Source organism: Gopherus evgoodei, chromosome 9 (assembly GCF_007399415.2).
Source record: "Gopherus evgoodei ecotype Sinaloan lineage chromosome 9, rGopEvg1_v1.p, whole genome shotgun sequence".
Lineage (NCBI taxonomy): Eukaryota > Metazoa > Chordata > Testudines > Testudinidae > Gopherus > Gopherus evgoodei.
The window spans coordinates 38,373,481-38,390,116 of NC_044330.1; the positions used below are offsets into that span (position 1 = coordinate 38,373,481).

Sequence of the window (16,636 nt, forward strand, 5' to 3'; positions counted from 1 at the left end):
TTTAGTTTAACAAAGAGAAAGTTAAGGGATAACTTGATTACAGTATATAAGTATCTACATGGGGAAAAATACTTAATAATGGGCTCTTTAATTTAGCAGGGAAAGGTATAATAAGATCCAATGACTGGTAGCTGAAGCTAGGTAAATTCAGACTGGAAATAAGGAGTAAATTTATAACTGTCAGAATAATTAACCATTGGAACAATTTACCAAGGGTCACAGTGGATTCTCCATCACTGGTGATCTTTAAAGCAAGATTGGATATTTTTCTAAAAGGTAGGCTCCAGGAATTATTTTGGGGAAGTTTGATGGCTGATTTTATACAGGTGGTGAGAATAAATGATCAAAATGGTTCCTTCTGGCCTTGGAATCTATGAATGGTAACATGTAAATTGCTTTCATGACTGCAGCTGCACAGTGGGCTAAGGTCTTAGTTGAACCCTCCAAAATAACACCCAGATTCCTTTCCTGAGTTGATATAGTTAATTTAGCACCTTGTAAGATGTATGAGTTGTTTGATTTTTTCCTTCTCCAATGTGTGCCTTACTTTTGCATGTTGAACTTTATTTGCCATTGTGCTGCCCAATCATCTAGCCTAGTTAGATTCCTCTGCAGTTCCTCAAAGCCCTCTCTGAACTTGTCAAATCTAAATAACTTTGCATCATCTTCAAATACTCTTATCCCACTACTCGTCTCCCTTCCCAAATCATTAACATATTAAACTCTGGACCAGTACAGAACTTTGAAGCACTCTACTAACCTATTGCCATGATGAAAACTGACCATTTACTTAAACTCTTGGATTTCTATTTCCTAGCCAAATTTTGATCCATGACAATACTTAGCCTTTTACTCATGACAACTTAGCTTCTTTAGTAACCTCTTGTGCAGGATTTTGTCAAAGACCTTTTGGAAATCTAAATAAATTATGTCAACCAGGTCTCCTTAATCTACTAAGTAATTGATATGTTCAGAGATACTAGAAAATACATAAATACAAAACATCTGTTTTCAGTTGTTCATTAGTAATACTAAGCTCTTTTCATCTGCAGATCTCCAAGCAATTTTAAAGATGGGGAAATTGAGGCACAAAGGTGAATTAAGAGATTTTCACAAACTTGAAAATCATCTAACCACTATAAAAAGGGCCACATCATATTTATATTAGTATTAAAACACAAATGTATACATATAAAACCCATGTGCATATTTCCTCTTAACTTTAAATACACAAGGGCCAGATCCTCAGATGGTGTAAACAGTCATAATGTCATTATGTATCTGGCTCACAGTTTTGAGAAAGACTGAATTCTACTGACTAACCACATGAACAGCCAGTGATACAATAAAGTTACAAAAAAACTCTGCCAAAACACTTGTGTGTGGCTTTTGAAAGCTAGAGCAAAACAGCAACTTCATGGCAATTCTCAAAAAGAGACTTTAAGCCTTTTAATAAATATGGCCCTGATCTTGAGCAAATGGCTCCACACAAATAGAGTCCCTTCATCTGTGCAGAGTTCCACTTAGGCCAACAGGTCTGCCTGTAAAAAGTCTGTGGCAGGGCTGGCACCTAGATGAACAGAGGTTGAAAGATGCAAGCAAGAACCCTGTTACGAACAATAAGTTAATTTGCATTTCTCTGATTTTAAAAGGTAGAATGCTGCTTTCAAATTATTTATTAAAAAAAAATTCCTTCCGTCTTCACAATCATTTATTGCCAATGTTAAAACAATTTCATCTGAAGCCAGTTCTTTCTTCAAAAAACGTGCACGCACACACACACTACCAACATACAAAAAAACTTGAATTACTTGTTAAAATAAACACTTATGGAGTTATACCTATGAAACCCCAAACTAAAGGCTAGTGTGGTTACACCTGTAACTGATGGCAAAATCTGAGCTGCAATGGCTTTATTGATTATGCATGAAAAGGAAAGATCTTAGTTTGACTTTCAGAATCCAGGTTATTTGCAGGAGTAGAAACTGAAAAAACACTGTTCTCTTGTAAGCTGGACAAATTTCATATGGAAGCCAGTGACCCACAAACATGGACCACCTCTAGGATTTTTCTACATTCTCTTTCTAGGCTATGAGATCATTTCAAACCCAAGTCACCCCTAGAGAGTGCCTAGAGCACAAACTGCAGGTCTGCCAGACAGGACCACTGACAGGTACTATTTCCCATAACTGTATGTATATGGTGACCTATTTGTTCTTTTGTGTGAAGTGAATTTCAAAAAAAAAAAAAAAAAAAAAAAACAAAAACAAAAAAAAAAACACTCAGAATTTGCCAAGCTCTATTCTCACTGAAGTCAAGGGGATTTTTACCATTAACTTTAATGGCAGCAGAGCCTGACCAACATTGGGTGGGTTTGAAGATTCCCACCGTTACATTTTTATTTCAAATCTTGCAATAAATTCTCTTCTGTTTGTTTTTCTTACATTTAGAGAGACTAAACCAGTAGGCAAATAATAGAGGATTTAGTCTATTACTATTGCTTTTGAAGCATGTGACTCAATATTAGATCAACCAGATGGACTGGCCTCACTAACTTAGAACACGATCCTGTATCTACGTCTAGTCCTGGAAGGTCTTTGAGATAATGGGCCTTAAAATCACAACATTTTTAAGTCTACAAAAGCTATGTTCATCTTCTGAATATTTTTGATTTTCTGAAGACCGACTCCTAGTAACTAAGGGAGCCTGTGTCTGGAGGAGGATGGAAACAAATGTATCCCAATATAACTTTTTAAAATTCTCTAATACATTTGTAAAACAGTATTTCTGTGGTATAAATACATTAAATGGGTGTTTTGAGGTATAAAAGTTTGTCAGCACTTGTTTTAGATGGTCCGCATAGTTCTCTTTACCACTGATGAGCAGTGAGGCCATTCGATATTGATAAAACCTTTATATTTTTACATGCCATCACATATTCCCCCATGTCTTTTCTGCACTAATGGAACATTTAAGATCTATGAAAAATAAATTTATGGGGTGAAATCCTTGCTCCGTTAAAATCAACATGAGTTTTGTGATTAAGTTCAACGAGGCCAGAATTTTATGCCTTGTTTATAATCTCATAAATATGTGGTCCAATTTACAGTTTAGAACTAACCGTCACATTTTGTTCCACTTCAGATTTGTCAATTTATTTTTTTCAAACACAAAAGCATACAAGATGAAGAAAACCAATCCTAAATGTCCTTTTCACAACCTAAATTCACTGAATCTTTCCAATTAAATTAGGCTTCCAGCTAAGTTTTCAACTATTTTCAAGATTATCACATACTGGCTTTTTGAAAAAATCCTTCCAGGAGAAGGGAAAAAGCTTGCCAGTTCCCTTGTCGATGTTTAAAAGGTATTTTCATCAGGAAAGAAAAAACACCTGTCACTACAGAAGGAACTGGAAAACTGAATACAGATCCAGTACTGTCAAACGCAAAAAAAAGAAAAAGAGAAAAATTATATTTTTTCTAACTGCATTCATTTATAGTAGTCTTGGGTATTGTTCTCAGCTACAGAATATACAAATCTTTCAAACAAATGTGATTTTCTGTTTAGTATCCCTTTACACTCAGTTTAATAATCAGTATTTGCATGTGCTATCAGTGACATCAGTCCACTTCACAATAAACAGCAAATTAATATTAGGTCTGATTTTCAGAGATGTTGAGCACTTGCAGTTCCTAGTGACTTCAAATGGAATCGTGGCTACTCAGTGCTTCTGAAAATCAGAAGCATAACTTTTTACTTTTTAAAGAGGATCTAACTCAACTTACTGACATCTGCACAAGCAAAATGCCTCTTCAGGGAGAGAGCATGGTCCAGTAGACAGGGCTCTTGACTGGCTTTCAGGAGACCTAGATTCTATGCCTAGATCTGCCACTGACTTACTGAGTGACCCCAAAGCAAGTCATTTCTCACCAGTCTGTACTCAGCTTCCAAACTGGCAATAATAATTACTATCCTTTGTAAGTAATTTATATGATGTACTCATCAATCTTACATAAAAGTTACAAATTATTATGTAAATATTCAAAAGCTTACTCTGAACAGTGACAAGCTGTCTTTACAAAGAGAACTAGATGATATAGAATGATTTTAAATACGAAAACTAGCAAAAAGACCACTGAGAGTTAGTAGTTATTCAACTAAAGTAGTGATAGGTTCTAGGGCAGAGGTTCTCAAACTGGGGGTCAGGACCCCTCAGAGGGTTGCAAGGTTATTACATGGGGGTGTGGGGCCGCAAGTTGTCAGCCTCCACCCCAAACTCTGCTTTGCCTCCAGCATTTATAATGGTATTAAATATATTTAATTATGTTTTTCACCTATAAGAGGAGTCGCACTCAGAGGCTTGGTATGTGAATGGGGTCACAAGTACAAAAGTTTGAGAACTACTGTTGTAGGGGATAGGCTTTCTGACTTTAGATCAATTAGTTGAAAAATAAGGTTTCTATAAAGACATTACATCTAGATTTGTTGTAGTATGTCTGGCAGATGCATGTTAGTCTTCAAACAATTTTCAGAATCTGTTCTTTACAGCAGAGTTGCAGAGAATTACAGTAGAATCTATGGGAAGTTTTACTATTGACTTCAGAGACAATAATTAGGCCTAAGTCCCATTTCAAAAAATGTACGAGCCAATTCCTGCTGTCCTTCCTGGTGAAACTCATTGTCAAAACTCTCACTGATTTAAACAGGAGTCTTACTAGAAAAATGTGCAAAGTACCTTGTAAAACTTTTACAGTCTGATTTGTTTGCTAAACATTTTATACCACATTTTAAAGAAAAGACAGCATTTCTTAACATAAAATGAAAATGCTAAGAAATTCTAAAAACAAAGAATCTTATCCATCACTGCCACCTCATGGACCAAAGCAGCACAGCATCAAGTATGGCAATCTTATCATAAAGAACTGTTGTCTCAAGTTTAGTTAAAATTTCCTGATTGAAAATTTAGAGAGAAAAACAAATAAGTAGGTCAATTTCTACACATTTTTCAGCTTTCCGCTACTTCCAGACACTTACTTGCATAACAGAATAGTCTAAAGCTTCCTGATGCTTAAACTTTATGGCATTAATTATGCTTAGAAAACAAACCCAGAAAGACTACTTGTGGCCAAAATGTTAATCTGTACTCAGAAGCAGGCCCAGTTTGTATGAAACATTAACTTGCTCTTGTGCTTACTTTACAGCCCAACAAAGTTGGGAACTGTGCATCAAGATAGATTATATGTACACACTCCTTATGAAAGCAAATGTTTCTGTACAGTATTTCCCTTTTACCAGGACATTATCTCCAGAGCTGGGGAAAAGGTTCCCCATCGGTTAGAGCTCCTCTGTAAGACAATTTAAAACCAAACTAATATATGCTAACGAGAAGTGGTGTGCACAGTCTTCATTTATTCACTCTAATTTAAGGTTTTGCGTGCCAGTAATACATTTTAACATTTTTAGGTCTCTTTCTATAAATCTATAATATATAACTAAACTATTGTGGTATATAAAGTAAACAAGGTTTTTAAAATGTTTAAGAAGCTTCATTTAAAATTAAATTAAAATGCAGAGCCCCCCAGACTGGTGGCCAGGACCCAGGCAGTGAGAGTGCCACTGAAAATCAACTTGCATGCTGCCTTTGGCATGCATGCCGTATGTTGCCTACCCCTGGTTTATAGATACACATATGTATACACACACGTTACTACAGGGTATTTTAACAATGTTTCATGCTTTTATAAATAAAACACCACATGTGCATTGTTAAAAAAATCCCTGTTAACATTCAAAGTAAAGCACGTTCCCCACCAAAAGAGATTATCATCACCAAAATTAATCTTTTTATTGGACAATAGCAGCCCTTTCTACCCTTCCTGGAAGTCCTAAAGAGCACAATACTGCCGTCTACTGGTTCCTGATCAGCACACACTTGATTGAGGATACCACATCTGCCACGAACTGCACTGAAGCATGCAGATTTCATGTACATATATGCAAGTCCCGATAATACCATCACAAAATTATGTTATTAGAGAGTTAAAATAATGTGAAATAATGGAGCAAATATTGACTTATCCCCTAAGCAGTGGCATGCTTCCTAGGAGCTGACAAAAAGCAAGAGTCAATCATCATTAATGGAGGCCTGAATTTACAAAACTACGGAAAAGGCTACTGTACTGAAACAATCCATTTATAGTATTTGAGTCGTTCAAAATGTACTATTGGAATGATTTACATTTTTTTTTAAATATGTAGTTCACCTTTAAAGGTGACTACACCAAAAACCAAACAAACTAGACCTTGCAATTATGATCTGTGATGCCAGATTGGAAGTCCTTATGCAAACAAAACTCCCATTAAAATCTTGCATGTTTGGTGCATAACTGGACTCTTCATTTACACTTTAGTTTATTAGAAAGGCGCATACTAGTTCATTTTTTCATATATGTCTATGAAAGTTTAGAGAAACATGAGTAAGATTTTTCAGTGACTAAAAATATCACAATACAAAACTTAAACCGATTTCCTCCTCCATCTCTAGATTTTCAACAAGCAGTACATTCCCCAAAAATCAGAGAACAATTTTGCACAGTAATTTCACCATCACTTTTTCCAGTTTCACTGGAACCATAAATGAGGGTATCTAAAGAATGCAAAAAGAGATGTTTAGATTTGTCTTAAACAGCGATTAATGAAAGAGGGAATTATAACCTTTGCCATCGCTACTTAATCTCAGAAAGAAACCTAGTTTTTCAGTCTGTATCACTAGTTAGAACTGCTGCAATGGAGAGTAGTCTTTACTGGTTAAAAAAAAAATTAGTTAAAGGCAGACAACAAAATTACTTACCTTTTTAAAAATTTTTCCAGAGGGCTGGATTTCATCTTCCTCTTTTAGGACTTCACGTGTTCCTAAGAGTTTTTTGTCCTTAAATTTAGTTTTAGCATACTTGAAAACTTTGTCAAGTGTGTCACATCCAGGATATAAAACTGAAGCTAAGCAATGCAAACTGTTAACAGACCTGTATGGACTACCAGGTTTGTTTTTCACAGGTTTGGCTTTAATTTGTTTTGATTTTGCTACAGTCTGTCTTGAGCCAGATAGTATGTACCATGGAATGTATGTTATAAATGAGTATACCAATATTATCAAGTGTATTAACTGAAGAAGAACAGGATTGATAGTATGCTTTAGCTTCATTTTGTCTACTTGTGAAGGTTGTAGATCACACAGGAGTTTGACAAATTTGTTGATTACATGTAGATCAGGGAAGATCTGAAAGAGAAAGAAAATGTCTGTTTGCAGTGCTATTAAAAAAGTATGTATTTCGCATTTTGTGATTAAGACTTAACAAAGTAATTAGGTCGATTTATGCATTTAAGAGTTTAGGTTAAAATCCTAGTTCCTTTGTACAAAGATCAAGCATCACACAAGGGACCAGCATAGGAATGGGGATAATAATTCTTCTCTTCCAATCTATGACTTGCAGTGTTTATTTTGATTACTCTGGCAATTATGCAGAAATCCAGGAACACCCAAAATCTACAATGACTTACTAAACAATCTTATTTTTCAATATAATATCTTGATTTAATCAAATTTCCAGGTCCAATTTTCAAACAGATGCACCCACAAAAACTGAAGACATGCTACCCTACACATGAGAATATCATAAGATTCTGTGCATAGATGTTAACCTGCAATCTTTAATTCCTTCACCTTTGAACTATCAACCTACTTAAGAGCCTGTGAAAAAAATAGTCACACCCATTGCTCCTCACACAGTCATCAGTAATGCCATCAAATTAGTATGTTGGTCAAGTCCCTATACAACCCTACACATTACCTTGAATTGGGCTATTGCAGAGCTTTATTCCAAGGTACACAGGAAACTATGCAATTCCTCTGTATGGCACAGTTCATGCAGTGGAACTATATTGCTTCCTCTACATGAGAGCATTACATGGCCTAAAGGATTTCATCCTTGGTACTTGTATGCAAAGAGTGCATTTTTACTATAAACACAACCATCCGTAATGACACTTAATGACATGGAACCATGACAGAGGAATTAAGGTTCTAACCATATCATTATGGACAAAATTAAATACTGCCCTTGTTGAAGTCAATGGTGCCTAAATTTCAATCAATGAAATCCCCATGGTGCCTAAATCTTTGCAAAGGGTACACATATAAGTTCCAAGAGCGTGTGACACTTGTACACTTAGCTCATGCCAGAACTCCAGCATGATCTTCAAAGTAGGCATTGCCCTGGCTATCTCTACAGCGGAGCCCGATTTGGTAGGAGTTTTTGGAAGCTACCTACTGGATCAGGCCTCTCAAAAAATGGTTGTCTTTATTACGTTTAGCCCAGTTGTTAAAGCATTCACCCAGGATGTGGAAGACCAGGGCTCAAATCCCTCCCTCCTCCCTGATGTGGAGCAGGGCCTTCAGCTGGGTACCCAACATCAACACCCTACCCCCTGGATCATTCTCACTATCTGGTCCAAGGGCTATTTTATTATTCATACAAAGTAGAACAGCTTCAAACAGGAGACAAAGAGAGAGACACCCCATAGCACTGTAGTTAGGGCATTCACCTGCAATGTAGGATACCCAGATAAAAGTCCCTGCCCCACATCAGGCAGAAGAACACATATCCTGAGTGAGTGCCCCAACTTCTGGGCTAAAGGTCATAGGGAGGCCAACACCTCTTCAGTTTTTTGCAAGAAAAGGCTTAGGAACCTAACTCCAGGAGAAGGTTCAGAGCTGTGAATCCCAAGTGGAAATGACACCTATGGGCTTGTCTACATGGTTTTTTAGTCCACACTAGAGGAATGTAAATATTAGTCCGCACTAGTATGTCACATACTAACTAGCCCATATTCAACCTGCTGATGTGCACTAGAAGTTCACTAGTGCATGTTAATATAGTCCTATTTCAAACAATATTATATTAACACACCAAAGAACTTTTAGTGCTCAGCAGTAGAGTCCAGCCAAGTCAGTTAGTGCATGACATGCTAGCATGGAATAAATTTACACCCCTGTGGTGCAGATTAAAGTCCTGTATAAACAAGCACTCAGTCCCTTTGAGGGACAGGGCTCAGAACCCACTCCTCTCCTTAGGATTTCCTATTGGCTAGTTTAGACAGCTGACTGTTCAGCTTGCTGTTTTTTGTACATCACCTACTTGAGCACCTAACTCTAACCCTGCATTGTATAGAGAGCCTGGGCACCTAACATAGGACTGTGGATTCCACTATGTGGCAGAGTGCCGAAACATTAGCCATTGCAACACTGAATCTAAATCCCCTTTGCAAAGCTAGCCCTAAGATTTCTGCAGCGTTGTTTTGGAGGGCTGATTAATCATGCAGAAACAAAAAAATAAGTGTGCAAATATAGAGATGTATTTATTTTACATAGATAAGATAATTCTCTCTCAATAATGTTTATAACTCAATCTCCAAAGGTGGTGAGGGTGCCACAGAAGAGGTAGTCCAAGTCAGGACATGTCAGCTTTCTTTGCTAGTTGATCAATGTGCTCATTTATGTTTTGAAAACCTAATGAAAAACTTTATTCTTCTAGCACAAGTTATCCATTATCTTATGGAATTAACAAGATTAAATTATGCAGGAGTAGATTCCTTCACTAGCAAAGTGGAGGAACTTGTATGTTGATGACGCCAAGAAAAGACAGTTACGTTTTCCATAACTGCTGTACTTCAAGATGTGTTGCTCAAGTCCAATCCATATTAGGTGTGTGCGCACGTTCGCCACATGTACCGGTGCAAGAAGTTTTTCCCTCAGCAGTATCCACAGGGGACTAGCTCTGACGCCATTTGACATCGTGCCCACATGGCACGGTATAAGTGGCACCGCTGGCTCCCCCCCACCCTCAGTTCCTTCTTGCCAGAAACACCAACAATGGGGAAGAAGGGCGTGTCATGGATTGGACATGAGCAACACATCTTGAAGAACACTGTTACAGAAAAGGTAACTGTCTTTTCTTCGAGTGCGTGCTCATGTCCATTCCATATTAGGTGACACCAAAACACTACCCCTAGAGGAGGCCAACACAGGAGTTCACAGATGTGTAGATTGCAACATAGCTCTGCCGAACCCAGCATCATCCCTGGCTTGCTGAGTGATGGCACAATGCACAGTAAATGTGTGAAGAGAGGACCACGTTGCAGCTCTACAGATGTCCTGTGCACCAGGAAGGCTGCCGAAGATGCCTGAGCTCTCGTCAAATGAGCTCTGACAATTAGAGGCTGCGGAATCCCCAACAGATCATAACAGGTCCTTATGCATGAGGTGATCCAATTGGAAATCCTCTGCAAGAACACCAGATGACCTTTCTTCCTATCAACTGTAGTGATGAAGAAATGGGTCGATTTACGGAAAGGCTTGGTACATTCTAAGTAAAAAAAACCAAGGCTGGATGTCCAGAGTGCGAAGATGACTCTCTTCAGTGGTCTTGTGCAGTTTAGGACAGAACACCAGAAGGAAGATGTCCTGGTTCATATGGAAGGTGGAGACTACCTTTGGCAGGAAGGCCAGATGGGGCTGCAACTGAACCTTATCTTTGTAGAAGACCGTATACGGTGGTTATGAGATCAAGGCTTTAATTTCCAAGACCCGTCTCACCAATGTCACTGCCACCAGGAACATGACCTTCCATGACAGATGGGAAAGGAAGCAGCACTCCAGCAGTTCAAAGTGCGAGCCAACGAGCCTAGAAAGGACCAAGTTAAGACCCCACTGGGGGAAGAAAGCCCACACCTGTGGGAAGAGTCTCTCCAGCCCTCTCAAGAATCTGATCGTCATGTCATGGGAGAACACTGTCTGTCCTTGGATCGGTGGCTGAAAAGCGGAGATGGCCGCAAGATGCACTCTAATGGAAGAATGTCCCAGGCCCTGGTTCCTCAAATGGAGCAGGTAGTTCAGGACACTCTATATGAAGGAGCAAGAGGGAGAGAGCTGCCCCATTCAGACGCCCAGCAGGAATACGTCAACAACTTTGCCAGGTAAGCAATCTAATTGAGGGCTCCCTACTTTCCAGAAGGACCTGTTGGACTCCTTCTGAACAGGTCTGCTCCTCCGGGTTTAGCCACACGGCATCTATGCCAAGAGGTGAAAGGAACTGAGGTTGGGGTGTTAGAGCTAACAGTGGTCCTGCGACAGCAGGTCCAGTCGGTTGAGCAGGGTCCAGGGAGGGGCCGCTGACAGGATTTTGAGCATGCCCAACCAATGCTCGCAATGCCATGCCAGGGTGATCATGAAAATCTGCTCCCATCTCTCTTTATCTTTGCCAGTGCTCTACTGATGAGTGGAATTGGAAGGAACACATACATCAGGCTCCATGACCACCACAGGAGGAAGGCATCGGAGACCTTGCTCAGACTCTGTTGGGAACAAAACCAGTGGCATTTCCTGTTCTGTCTGGTAGCGAACAGGTCCACTTGGGGAGTTTCCCACCTTTGGAAGATCAAGCAGGCTACTTCTGTATGGCGTTACCACTCATGACGAGAGGAGAAGTCCTTGCTGAGCTGATCTCCCAGCATATTAAGTAATCATCAAGTGATCCATCCCCTGTTGCTCATTCCCAGCTTCTGGCAAACAAAGGCTAGGGACACCATTCCTGCCCATTCTGGCTAATAGCCATTGATGGACAGTGATTCTTGAGTAGATGGTCATATTTATAGGTAAAGTAAACAGATATTTATGTTTTTTCTCACTGGAAAAATATCTGAACTGTTATCTCCAACCCAGGGACCACTCATGTGGGTATATTATTGAGCCAGCTCCCCTTTTTGCCAGGTTAATAGCAATTAAGAAGGCCTTACAGAACACAATCCAATCTCAGAACTGATGGACTGTCAGCAAGAGGAGATATGCGCCTATTCTTTCCTGATAATTTATTCACAATGTGATGGTCTAACTGTTCATTTGAATCAAAACCGATTTGTGGGATACCAAGACTCTGAAAGACGCTCAGTGCACACAGCACTGTCCACTATCTTCAAACAAGCATGTAAGAATATTTTTCAGGCGACCCCAAATGCTTGTAGGTTCTTTATTAATGATAATGGTGTAGGAGAAGGAAAGAATCCAGCTTTACTGTGAAGAAGCCAAGTTGAGTTTCTAGGGGTAGCAATTACAAAAAAAACAAACATCTTTTTATGTATAGACTCAGCAATTCTTATATGAATATGATTCTTATCTCAATGCAGCCAACCACAGAGGCATACATTGTTGTTTTCACAGAAAAATCACTTTCTCTCCTCTCTACAAAAAATACTTTTATATTGACATTTTTAAAAATGAATAAAATATCATTTTCATTAAGATACAAATGTTTGTAGATTAATTTGTTCTATATAACAGACTAATTTTTTAATATGAACTACATGATAGTGACTGTAACATCAGATATTCCTGAAATTCAAAGTAAGAAAATGTAACTAAATAGTGAGCAGTTGCTGAATATAAAGGCCAAATGCAAGTCAGACTGTCTCATTTTGTGTAGGACTGGTTCCAAACATTTGGCTTTGGAGTAACAAGAAGCCATATTGGTCCTGGAGTGGTAGAACTGTTTCTGGAATCAGATCCTGTATTAAGTATGAGATGCAAGATAGCTCAGCAGCATCAGTTAAAATCTTTGAGGAAAAGATGCTACTAATCAATGCAAGAACACTGCAGAAAAGTTAAAGAGATAAACAGACTTATGTGCACGTGCACATGCACACACAATCACTAAACAGCTGTACATGATACTTTTTGTTGGAGTAGTACTGAAATGTGAGAGAGAGAAAACAAGAAATCCTCTCTGTTCTCTCCCTCAGTTCTCCAAGTCAATGCAAGTCAGGCATATTTATTCTGGATCTTGGGGAAATGTGACTGGCAGTTTCCAGCGCTGATCCTTCCTTCTTAGACTATAATCTGTGATTTGACCTGGTGATGTACTTACCATGCTAATACTATTCTACCCTTTACTTTCAAAAGTAAACTTTTGTGATGAAAGAAAGAAATCCTTACAAAAATGTGTTTACTAACTGATCTGCTTATCTTGGGTCGAGTGATCATGAGCTAATTCAGTTCAAACTAAATGGAAGGATAAATAAAAATAGACCTGTGACTAGGGTTTTTTATTTCAAAAGGGTTAACTAAAAAATTAAGGAAATTAGTTAGGGAAGTGGATCAGACTGAACAACTTGTGGATCCAAAGGCGGAGGAGGCCTGGATTTACTTCAAGTCAAAGTTGCAAAAACTATCAGAAGCCTGTATCCCAAAAAAGGGGGCAAAACTCATAGGCAGGAGTTGCAGACCAAGCTGGATGAGCAAGCATCTCAGAGACGTGATTAAGAAAAAGCAGAAAGCTTACAAGGAGTGGAAGATGGCAGGGATCAGCAAGGAAAGCTACCTTATTGAAGTTATGACACATAGGGATAAAGTGAGAAAGGCTAAAAGCCATGTAGAGTTGGACCTTGCAAAGAGAATTAAACCCAATACTAAAAGTTTCTATAGCCATATAAATAAGAAGAAAACAAAGAAGTAGGACTGCTAAACATTGAGGATGGAGTGGAGGTTAAGGATAATTTAGGCCTGGCTCAATATCTAAACAAACAAAGGCTAATGAGCTTAGGGATAATGGTAGGATGACAAATGGGAATCAGGATATGGAGGTTAATATTACCACATCCGAGGTAGAAGCCAAACTCAAACAGCTTAATGGGACTAAATTGGGGAGCCCAGATAATCTTCGTCCAAGAATATTAAAAGAACTGGCACATGAAATTGCAAGCCCATTAGCAAGAATTTTTAATGAATCTATAAACTCGGGGGTTGTACTGTATGACTAGAGAATTGCTAACACAGTTCCTATTTTTAAGAAAGCAAAAAAAAAGTGACCCAGGTAACTACAGGCCTTTTAGTTTGACATCTGTAGTATGCAAGGCCTTCGGAAAAATTTTGAAGGAGAAAGTAGTTAAGGACATTAAGGTCAATGGTAATTGGGACAAAACACAACATGGTTTTACAAAAGGTAGATTGTGCCAAACCAATCTGATCTCCTTCTTTGAGAAGGTAAACTGGGGACGCACCACTTGGAAGTAATAGAGGAGGAGAAGGACCTCGGAGTATTGGTTGATCACAGGATGACTATAAACTACCAATGCGATATGGCTGTGAAAAACACTAATGCAGTCTTGAGATGCATCAGGTGAGGTATTTCCAGTAGAGAGAAGGAGGTGTTAGTACCGTTATACAAGGCACTGGTAAGACCTCATCTGGAATATTGTGTTCAGTTCTGGTCTCCCATGTTTGAGCAGGATGAATTCAAACTGGAACAGGTACAGAAAAGGGCTACTAGGATGATCCGAGGAATGGAAAACCTGTCTTATAAAAAGACATTCAAAGAGTTTGGCATGTTTAGTCTAACCAAAAGGAGGCTGAGGGGAGATATGATTGCTCTCTATAAATATATCAGAGAGATAAATACCAGGGAGGGAGAGGAATTATTTAAACCCAGTACAAATGCGGACAGAAGAACAAATGGACATAAACTGTCCATCAGGAAGTTTAGATTTGAAATTTGAGGAAGGTTTCTAACCATCAGAGGAGTGAAGTTCTGGAACAGCCCTCCAAGGATAGCAGGGGAAGCAAAAGACATATCTGGCTTCAGGACTAAGCTTGATACATTTATGGAAGGGATGGTATGATGGGATAGCCTAATTTTGGCAATTAACTGATCTTTGACTATTAGTGGTAAATATGCCCAATTGCCTGTGATGGGACACTAGATAGGGTGTGATCTGATTTACTACAGAGAATTCTTTCTTGGTTGTCTGGCTGGTGAGTCTTGCCCACATGCTCAGGGGTTAGCTGATCAACATATTTGAGGTTGGGAAGGAATCTTCTTCCAGGACAGATTGGCAGAGGCCCTGGGTGCTTTCACTTTCCTCTGCAGCATGGGGCATGAGTCACTTGCTGGAGGATTCTCTGCACCTTGAAGTCTTTAAGCCACAAGTTGAGGACTTCAATAGCTCAGACATAGGTCAGGGTTTGTTACAGGAGTGGGCGGGTAAGAATCTGTGGCCTGCGTTGTGCAGGAGGTCAGACTAGAAGATCATAATGGTCCCTTCTGACCTTAAAGTCTGTGAGTCTATTAATCTTGTGACAATTACAGTAGAATAAATGCACAGTGTCAAAAAAAAAAAAAGAAACCTTATGCAACTTTTCATCATGGCAGGTAAAGATGTGAAAGCCACTGCTGGATGCTTCCGTCTCAGCTTATCCCACAGGAGCGGCCACAGGCAAGTGTGGTGAAATCTACAGAAGAAAAATCCCAATTAAATAAGGAAATTATAAAAGTATAATATACTTTAACTGTTGTACTTTCACCCAAATCACTTATGTAGCTTAAGATGTGTAATTTTCCAAGCAATTATATATATATATATATATATATATATGTTACATAACAATAGCAACTGAGAAATCAGATTTTTTTCAAAATTTAGCAAGATGATTTACTAGTAGAAGTTGTACCTTGGTAAAAACAAAAGTATTAAAAATACCATATTAGTCTTGTTTGATTCAATACGCTAATTGCCAGATGCGATAACACAATGGCAATACAAAATGAAATGTACAATTGCTCTGTGTGGTAATAAGAGACCAAGGAAATCCTAGATTACAATCAATTCTACAGAGAGACTTGAAGAATCATGAAGACAGTGATGCTTTTCTCAAGAATTTGACTGAATTTGAAATTTAAAAAAAAAAAAAAAAAAAGTAGTCACATGGACTGCTGACTCCAAACCAAGGACTACTTTTCTCCGCTTAACAAGTTACAAGTGTCATTGAACTTATTTCTTAAAATAGTTTAAGACACTTACGCTGAAAGTTTATTCTATTTTTACTATAACTCAGATTCTTCCCAGTTCTAATGTTTCTCTACTCTAGCACGTTTTGGTGAGTCTGTTGGGGGATGATAATGCCACAGGGACAAGATGGTTCAACTGAGTTGCAAATTATAGGCAATGAACTCTCAAAGACTCACTCTGGGTGTTAGTCTGCATGGTGCCTATTGCAATGGGATCCCAATGCTTCATGCAGGTTCTTAGGTGGAATCACCACAGAAATAATGATGAATGTTGGTTGTTTTTAAACATAGCCTTGGGGGGGGGGAGTGGAAATCAAGGATGACTGATAACAAAAGAGTTGAGCACTCACTAAGAAAATTGTGAGGGAATTCTGAATTCATTTGGAGTGAATAATACACTTCTATGGGAAAATAAGTTTCATTCAACTGTTTTAAAGAACTAGAACAATGAAATCCCAGCAGTTGTTACTTGAATCTTTTTTGTCACCAAAAAGTAGCAAAGTAGCAAGAGCCTTAGACAGTAAAATTTGTATCCCCTCCTCTTCAGTACTTCATTCTGAGCACTTTTAAAGAAAATCCTGCGGCGGACTCCTTTTGCTGGTACAACTTACACTAGTTCCCCAAACAAAATAAACAATACCAGCAAAAGGAGTTTTGCAAGTATAAGTGTCTACATCGTAGTTTTTGCGAGCATAGCTATGTTGAGGAAGAGAGGGGAATCTCACCCATAACTGACATAGCTCTGC

At 38.6% G+C, this 16,636-nt stretch overlaps 1 protein-coding gene across 13 annotated transcripts in view; it reads right to left on the minus strand.

Moving 5' to 3' along the window:
• ACSL3 (acyl-CoA synthetase long chain family member 3) overlaps positions 1-16,636 on the minus strand; it is a 117,985-nt gene that overhangs the window by 69,921 nt on the left and 31,428 nt on the right. For all 13 annotated transcript variants that reach the window (XR_004001965.1, XR_004001964.1, XM_030575135.1 and 10 more), the window contains 2 exons: positions 15,230-15,334; positions 6,851-7,276 (listed from right to left, as the gene is read on the minus strand). Coding sequence is in view for 11 of the 13 variants with exons in the window: in XM_030575135.1 (XP_030430995.1) it covers positions 6,851-7,201 (351 nt within the window). In the remaining 2 variants the exon portion in view is untranslated. The remainder of the gene's footprint in view (positions 1-6,850; positions 7,277-15,229; positions 15,335-16,636) is intronic.